We start from the raw sequence: 9,285 nt of genomic DNA, 5'->3' as shown, positions 1-9,285 counted from the left end.
ATTTTTTAAATATTATTTTAAAAATACTATTAATAATAATAACATATTGATTTTTAAAAATTTATTTTAAAAATTAATAATAAAGCATTACTTTAAAAAATATTATTTTTTAAATAATAATAAATATATTATTTTAAAATATTAATTTATTATAAGTAATAATTTGAATAATAACAATAACACAACAACATTAGAAAAATTATTTTCATGCATCCGATGCGGACTGCGATGGGGCGGGGCCGCAATAGGGATAACGCGAATGGCCGTAAACTGGCTCTCATATTGTGGGGACGGGGGTGGCGGGAGGAAAAAAAAGAAAAAAAAAGAAAAAAATATTTTAAAAATAGAGAAAAAATATTATTATTTTATTATTAATAATAATTTAAAAAATATTAATTTAAAATAATAATAAAATATTATTTTTAAAAAATTATTTTTAAAAAAATATTTTTTTATTAATTTAAAAATACTATTTGTATAATAACATATTATTTTAAAAAATTAATTTTTAAAAATTAATAATAAAATATTATTTTAAAAAATATTATTTTTAAAATAATAATAAAAATATTATTTTTAAAATATTAATTTATTATTAATAATAATTTAAATAATAATAAAAATATAATAATATCTGAAAAATAAGATAATAATATTTAAAAATTATTTTCATGCATTTAATTCCGTGCTACTTCGACTAATGCTAAAGTAAATTATACAAATTTATTTTTTTTTGAGAAAAAAGAATTCTCAAAAAAAATCGTACAAGTTAATATTTTCAGGTACCATGGCCAGTTGATCACCAGATTGTCTGGTTTTTTCCCTGCATAATCCCTAATTCAAGTATTTTTTTTCTCTTTCAAACTACATTCGAAAATGGAACCAGTTAGACCATAATAAATGAATTAATATACTTCGACTTCTCGATTAAATAAAATAAATTAATTAAAACATAAAAAAATTATGTACCTTTTTCAGGAATATCTTTTCACACTTCTACAGAATAATTTCATTCCGGTATTCAACAAATATTTGATTGAAACGGGATGAAATTAAATGAATCACTTCCTCCCTTGTAGCATTTCCAAATGCAGCGCAAGAAGCTTGTCTTTGCTTTTAACCGAATTCAACAAGCACTACCTCATTTTCCTCAAAAAATATAAAGACCAGTTCGATGCATTCTTCAAGCTTTATTGCATAGCCTGACCTCAATTCATCTGATGTACATGGTACCATGCAATCACTTGCTTGTATCAGCTACTGCTAAATATATTAAAAAAAGGGATGAGGAAACATCAGATGTCCGGAGTTCATCATTTAACCAGAATTAACAAGGTCTTCTGAGGGGTAAAATAATGGGCTGGAATGTCATTTCCTCTACACCAAGTTATTTATTACCCTCATGGTCTTTATCATATTCATGCCATAACCAGGTCTTCTCTTACCCATCTTTGCATCACACATCCCTTGGAGAAGTCCTGCACAAGAATACCTGCATTCATGGCAAACGTCTCAAAGTCCCACAGTAGATTTGTCTTCAAAAGTGGGAGCTAATAACACAAAGGTAGATGAACACCGGAAACCTGACAAGCAAAGTTCAATTCTTGTCCCTGGGAATATGTAACTGAAATAGATAAATTGTTGGCAGGAATGAACTCATTAAGGGACCAATTTGTTGCTGAAAATCATCTCGTGACTACGAATAGCTATTATAATGGTGCTTTATTTTAGGAAAAAAAATCAATAAATAGATACCAAAGTACAATGCTATTAAAATATATCTTTCCTCTTCATACTTGCGAACGTAATGACGTATGATCAGAACATAAAGGAATGCTACTGAATATAAACTACAAAACCTTCTGGTTGCCACATGAAAGGACTACTAAAATAACAAACTTCCAAGGAGTCTTAAGGTAAACACTGGAATGCATGGCACGGTGCTGTATTTACATTTGTATTGGAACCAAGTACTTTAAGCTGCAAGGAGTTTCCGGATATCCCTCTGCAAAAAAACAAGAAAGGGAAAAGCTCAATGAGATCCAAGTACCAGGAATTCCATATAAAGAAATAGCAAACAGAGCATTTTGGAAGAAGGGCAATAGCGGAAGGGTCGTCATCATGATCCAGAGAATTTCTTCTCTTTTCCCTTTCACATTATATTTTGGTCGCATTTCTTTTCTTTTATTTCATTTGGATAACTCTTGGAAGGAAAGAAAAAAAAGCTATTTAAGCCCAGACTGACATAGTATCATATATAAATGCTACAAAGTACAAACTACTGAATTAAGAAGCATGACACGGTGATGCAGCAAACAACAAGAAAGATCATTGTAAACATATAATTAGTTCACTTATACATCAGATCAATTGATAACCCACTGGATGGACCATATTACTTTAAGAGTGAAACATGCTCAAATCACTGAAACTGTGTAACCAATTGCTATTTTCTGGGAAATTAAAGTTAAATCCTTAAGTTTAAGATGTAAAATTAATTTTTTGTTCCAGTTAATAAAATGGTCAGACTCAATTTACCTTTTATGATTTGAGATCAAATGGGGCCATCTAATGTTTGTACTATTATGATGTCATACAACATCTCACATTTTGTTTCAGACTGTCAATCATTAATTCTTTTTAGCCCATATTCCACCATCCAACCTTATCAGAACTTGCACTAGGGGAAGCAGAATTGTGCCCCACACAGAAGGATTCACATTGGTATATGAAGGATCTTCTCATGATCAATGTTTAAACAAGCATAGATTAACATGTTTATGATCAGGTATTTTCATTAATTCCTATCCTGTAAGGCACATAAATTCATATAGCTAAGGTTCATTCTCTAATACAATGTGTAACCTTCGATCCATGGTTTGCCTATAGCTCATTGCTTGAGTGGAGATTATTTTTGTAGTACAGAGCTTTTTTGGGGTGGAGTAGCAGAAGATAAATGTCAATCTGAGAAGTGCTCCTACAAAATAAGGGAATGCAGACTGATCTAGATCATCATCCAGAGAATCTTTTAACAGAAACAGAAAAAAACACATCTCCAATATACTTGCCCTAAAAGCGCTATCAGAATGGCTAACTCAAATTGTTATGTGTTCCTCCCTTATTGCGCCAACAACACCCCCCCCCAAAAAAAAAGAGGTCAAAATAAACTAAAATTCAAAGAACCTATCTTTGTATGCATCATTGCAAGTTTGCAAGATCTATTGAGTACATCTTGGCAATTGTTTTTTTCTGCTTTGGTGGGACTGTTCCGGTCAAACAACAAATAACAACTAGAACCTCATGTTGCTGCAGAATAATTAGAGCAAATCTATACCGTAAACAAATAGAATGAGCAGGAGGGAGGATCCCTACTATCCCTACTATCTCGCATTGGCATGGCATAAGTTGCCACAAGGATTTCTAGCAGTGAAGTCTTATTATTACTCGGGGTATTTGGAAGAAAATTATTACATTTCAAAGAAAATGACTCTCAAGATGTTCAAGTATAAAGTTACCACTAAATGCAATAAAAGGGAAGAGACATCAGTTATATATGGAAATGCATGCATGCATACAAACTATATATATATATATATATATATATATAGATAGAGAGAGAGAGAGAGAGAGAGAGAGAGAGAGAGTACTGTTAACATGTTCCAGGGTATCATTAAAATTTAGATCCATTTTGATGTCTGTTTGTTCTGATTTGATGTTATCATACTGTTGAGGTTTCTAACATCTTCATGATCAATCAAGTAATATATACACGGCCACAATGCTATAAAATGTCAAATGGCCTGAGCCATAAGCAGCATCTATCCGTGATTGTGTTCTTAGTCTGCACCACATACCTCAATCTGGAAAGGCGAAGTTGTAGGTGGGTATCTCTCCACAACCTTACCATTTTTGTCAATCAAGAACTTCTCAAAATTCCACTTTATAAGATCACCCAAAAATCCTCCGGCGCTAGACTTAAGAAACTGATAAACTGGAGCAGTGTTTGGTCCATTAACATCAACCTGTCAGGTGAAAAGTAGTTAGAAAACATCAGCAATACATGCATCTGTTGGTTTATGCGGGAGGTGTTGCAGATTGGTGGATATTTGACATACCTTATCAAAAATGGGGAATTCTGCTTTGTACCTCGTACAAGCAAACTGCTTTATTTCTGAATTAGATCCAGGTTCTTGTCCCCCAAACTGATTGCAGGGAAAAGCCAAAATCTCAAATCCTACAATGTAAATCTTACAAACAGTTAGGAAAGCAAAGCAGTAATAAAGTCACATTTAACATGCACTAGCACTCAAAGACCTGCAGCAATCAGTTCAACTACTCAATTTCAGTTTTCAGATGGACCTTCTGTAACCATCTCTTTATGAGCAATTTTGAAGTCCATCAGAGGTGCTGCAATATGGACTAAATATTCTCCTGTTTGCTTGTGAGTTTGGGTATAAGCTGGAGAGGTGGTGAGACCTCTTGGTTTTGTTAAAGGGGTCAGAATGAACACAAAGTGAAGAGCTTAATATCCACATCTTACAAAATAGAATATAGATATTCACACCTAGTATGCACAATATAACTAAGATGAATCAAAGAGATCATAAGGGATGTTTCATTAGATGCTTGTCTTGTTATGGAACCTCCAGATGAGACAAAAAAAGGCACTGTCAAGCACACATATTAAGATATCAATTCGATCTAGACCTGGAAGTGTGTTTGGTATAGGTTTTGAATTCAAGATGCAAGCAAGCTGTAACCAGGATTAAGGAATAATGATATAATTTACTAATAATATAACAATTTGGTAACTGATCCAGTTTGTTCTGCACAGGTGTGAAAGATCCGTCAATATTTGTGGCATGTATGTTATAAATGTTGAAGTATTCTACTAGCAACTAATATACAAGCTGATACACAGAAGAAAAATTAATGGTGACAAGAAAATTAAAAAATACAGATTTAAAAAATGCAAAAACATGTTATAACTGATAAATAAATCTCATAATTTAAGCATTATTCCGAAAGTCCTATGCACAGGGTATTGAAGAAAACCAAAAGAATATAATGAGAATTCTGTAATTGAAGCATAATTCCGTATGTTCTGTGCTCAGGTAATAAAGAAGTAACAGTTTTTGCAACAGTTTTTGAATGGTCGGGATCAATGTATTTAGAAAGTTCACTGAGAGTTAAATTATTACTAGCAAGAATTTTATAATTTTTAAGTTCCTCATTTCAGACTTCAGATTTTTCATGACTAAGATTTCTCAGAAAGAGATCTTGAATTCCATGCTTCCCTCAGCACTCCCACACCCTCCCCACCCAACCCCCCACCCACCCCCCTCCCCAAAAACGAAACACAAAAGAAAAAGAAAAAAAAGAGAGAGAGAGGCCACAGAAAAATAAACAGCACAACCAAAATTGCAAGTTAGTTGGTATTAAACTTTTTATAGAGATCTTTATTTCCAATTTCATCCTATAAGAAAAAACAAATGAAATGAAAGCTTAGAATTTTTATGCTGATTCTTAACAGCACAAAAGGTATAGACGTATAGTTCTCAAAAGTTTTTGCAAACTCACATCAATTGATTCAAATCATGATTCCAAATATAAAAGGAAAAAGAGAATCAGAATTTTCTTCTATTATACCTTGTGTTTTGTACTTCTCATAGATGTGAGAGAGTTCAGTGTAATTTGATGACGTCAACCCACTGAACATTCACAATCAAATCTTTGGTTAGGAGTGAAATATAAAAATTAGAACTCAGAGCTCCCAAAGACTCCTGTGAAATACAAGATCTAAAAAGATTAAGTATCTAATGTGCCTTTTAGAGAGAACAAATGTTACCATTTGGAAGCAACATTCACAATCAATAGCACTTTCCCCTTGAATTTGCTCAGAGAAACATCCTTCCGATCAATATCCTGCACCAAAATACTCTAGCCTCAGTAAAAGCAAGTTAATTGTCAAGCATACCTGGGGTAGTCTACACTCATGTTCCCCTAAGTATAGCTTAGATTCAGTCCACACGATCCAATATTGGCTCTCTTGGTTAACATTAATTAAACACACTTATTTCCCTTAGTTATAAAACAATCCTAGCTGCATGTATACAAATGAAACTCCATGTTTCACGAGACCCAATTCTATGACATGAAAAACTCGCATCACCAAACCATCATTCGCTTCCTATTTTTATTGGTAATTTGGAAAAAGTACTTCAGGGTATAAAAGTTTGCAAATTATTCTTGTTTTTGAGACTGAACCTTCCCAATTAGCAGAGCTATCTGTCAACCAGCCAGCCTAAGTCCGCAGAAACTTAGGTTGCCTCCCCTTCAAACCCTACATCACATCTCACTTCTCGAATTTTAATCGATTTAAATCAACTCCCATACGATTTCCATAGAAAGCAACCCTAAAGCATCTGATGATACGTTCCCACCAAAAATCGAATTTATATATATCCCAATAAGAAATAAACAGCCCAGAACACAAAGGAGATATCAAGATTCGACCTTGATAGTGAAATCATGGATGCTCTTCTCGGTAGCAGCGGTAGCGTAAGCCACACCCGGGGTCCTCAGCGGTTTCGCGACAAAGCCGGGATTTTTCTGGAACACGGAAGAACGCGTAAGATCCCGGAAGGGGCTTTTGGGAAACCCCAACGGGAATTTGGAGGAGAGATGGAGGAACGCCGGGGCCGGAGCATTCGTCCTTCCGACCCGAGCGAAGCCGTAGCGTGAAGCGCTGGTGACGGAGACAACGGCGGAGGCGGCGGCCATGGAAGACATCGGCGGGGGCGGAGGGCTCTCGGAGTCGCGGGGTTTGGAGTTGGGATCAAAGATCTGAGAGCTTGGCTTCGATCAGCAGGGAGGTTCGGGACATGGGAGGAGGGCGCAGAAGGGACAGAAACTCGTGGAAGCGAGTGGAACCACGCGGGCCAGGTCGGATGCCGGCCCACCTTGCGACTTACGTTTTAGTGGTTGGTTTTCTTGACAGCAGCTCAGATAGAGATAGGATCTTCTGCAATGCAATTTTTGCACCGTATGTCCTGGACTAGCCACCGCATCATTTGTTTTGAAGATTAACGGCTTTTATTTATTTATAAAATATAATGAGATAATCCATTATGGATGAAGACAAGCTATCCATCTTCCAGATGGATAATGTGGCAGCCAACCATGATGGTACAAGATTGCACGATGCAAAAACCGCATTGCAAGGATCGTTGGGTACGTATGGAACTGTGAAATTTTCCCCAACTTTGTGTCTTAAACGAGTGCCAACCTGAAGAACCGTGATGAGGTGGCCAAGATTTTGTTCTGAAATTATCCACTACTTTGTGTAGGGTTTGTTGCGCCACGACCTCTCTATTTAAGACGATCTGCTGTTACTGTCAAACTAGGTCGAGTATGCCATAGCCAAAGGTCCCAAGTTGAGCCCTGTCCCCTTAGTTTCCTATCCTTTTTGAAATCCAACTAAGGTTGCTGCGGAGAGTCATTGTCCTTGGCCATCTAATTCCCAGTTGAGTTCCCATCAGCATCCAATAAGTGTGGACTTCTTGGCGGTTCAAGAGAATAAGATTAAATGGTCTCTGAAGTACTTGCTTACAAAGGGGATAATTGAGCATAGCGTACCATCCTTTCTAGAAATTATCCCGTGTTGATCTTATTCTTCATTGCCGGCCACATAAATATCTTGATTTATGCTGGAGCAAATTCTTTCCGTAGTGCAGGGTCAAGAGGACATATCACACCTCTTTGATAAATGGAGAGAGGGATTTCACCGAGTATACCTTCCAATCGTCCCGTCTACAAATTGGTTTATCTCTGCCGCCTAAGGGGAAGATACTTGACTAGATAGCGGCCAAGTCTATTCACTCTTCCAGGGCAATTTGAAAACAGTAGAGGGTTCACGATAACATTCTCATGTGGAAACGTGTCCACAAGGCATGCGCCTTGGGCATGGCGAGCTACTCTCAATGCACAGATCTATCCGATATGATTTGCAGCGTGTTTTTGCAATATAATTGGTGAGTCTACTTCTGTCCCAATTGATCCATGGATGCTCTTGCGGTCAAAAGATCGGATGATTTGGATGATTGGATTAACTATTATTCATTTTAATTTTGATCATTTTTTAATTTCAATGGATCTTGATTATTTGAAGTCCCATAATTTTATCTCATAAAAAATATCTCGCGATGGAGAGAAAGTTTCAATCCATATAATCCATATTCTTTTTTAACTCACAATTAATATGAGATTAAAGACATCCTTCCTTCTATGCTACAACAGGTGCCAAAGTATTATCTTTTTACAACCTCTGGGAGTGCCGTAGACAATATTAGTTCTACGATAGTTTCTGTTTTTATCATTGCAGTGCTTGAAATTTACCTCTTTTACAGCAGAATTTTTGGATCTCACATGGTTGATGGTATATTGAAGCTTTCTTTTTCATATACTCAAGCCGGATAGGTGGCTTTAGGGAGGTACTTCTACTGGACACAAATTTCCAAGGCTGTTTATACATTTTTTGTCACGGGGTGCTGCTCAGATTAATGGTTAACAATGAGATGTTCGAAATTGGGCTCAGTTTGGGCATTCATGACGGGCTGACCCGACTTGGCTGAAAGAAGAGGCGATCTGAAACAGAGGGAATAGTTGGGTTGGTTTCCAATGGTTCTTCTCCCATTCAAATTAATAGGGAGTTTACTCCATTACAAAAAGAACAATGATTCTCTCTCCATTAGTGACTGCAGAAGCTTCCTCACTCTTTCTTCATTCTTCCTGAAGAAAAAAAACACAAAAAATTGTGTTAGAGAGGAAACAAAGGTCTTCCGTCGTCACTTTCACTGAAGGAAGACATTTGAGCAGTGGTGCTCGTATGTTTTCCTGTAGTGAATGCTCACATGCTTTCACCTCAAAATGATTATGTTATGGTATAGAGTGAAAGACTTCATTAGTTTCATATTGGTTATCAGTCAAAAAAAATTTTAATTTATATAGAAAATGATCATCTTTCTCACGTGAGGCATCTTTTAAAATATAAAATTATAAGGTCTATGAGTCAAAGCCAACAATATCTCACATACCAAATTATGAATCCTTAACCGTAACATTAACGCCCACCGTGAGGCCTATATGCTTTCTTCGGACTGTGGGATTCCTCCCGTCCGTACACAGACTCTCCCAAGGACTATAGTAAAAATAAGGAGGAAGACACATTCCGTCCGTAAATAGACTCTCCCAAAAGAAATGTTGTAAAAATAAGGAGGAGCAGAC

At 35.9% G+C, this 9,285-nt stretch overlaps 1 protein-coding gene across 1 annotated transcript; it reads right to left on the bottom strand.

Moving 5' to 3' along the window:
• Positions 1 to 1,750: 1,750 nt before the first annotated feature.
• Positions 1,751 to 6,956, bottom strand: LOC105032315 (probable phospholipid hydroperoxide glutathione peroxidase). Its single transcript, XM_010906728.4, has 6 exons — positions 6,517 to 6,956; positions 5,849 to 5,925; positions 5,650 to 5,711; positions 4,116 to 4,234; positions 3,855 to 4,022; positions 1,751 to 2,005 (listed from the first exon to the last, which is right to left on the bottom strand). Exons 1-6 carry the CDS (start codon positions 6,790 to 6,792, stop codon positions 1,976 to 1,978), a joined length of 732 nt encoding a protein of 243 aa, XP_010905030.1. The 5' UTR covers positions 6,793 to 6,956; the 3' UTR covers positions 1,751 to 1,975.
• Positions 6,957 to 9,285: the final 2,329 nt, after the last annotated feature.

The sequence above is a fragment of the Elaeis guineensis genome, chromosome 1, assembly GCF_000442705.2.
Source record: "Elaeis guineensis isolate ETL-2024a chromosome 1, EG11, whole genome shotgun sequence".
Lineage (NCBI taxonomy): Eukaryota > Viridiplantae > Streptophyta > Magnoliopsida > Arecales > Arecaceae > Elaeis > Elaeis guineensis.
This window is presented reverse-complemented; position numbering and strand designations above follow the sequence as displayed.

Coding starts and splice junctions, on each gene's coding strand:
- LOC105032315 (XM_010906728.4), bottom strand. CDS start 6,792: ATGTCTTCCATGGCCGCCGCCTCCGCCGTTGTCTCCGTCACCAGCGCT. Junction 4,235..5,649: donor TGAGAAGTACAAAACACAAG/GTATAATAGAAG, acceptor TTTACATTGTAG/GATTTGAGATTTTGGCTTTT. Junction 2,006..3,854: donor CTTCGCCTTTCCAGATTGAG/GTATGTGGTGCA, acceptor GTTTTTTTGCAG/AGGGATATCCGGAAACTCCT.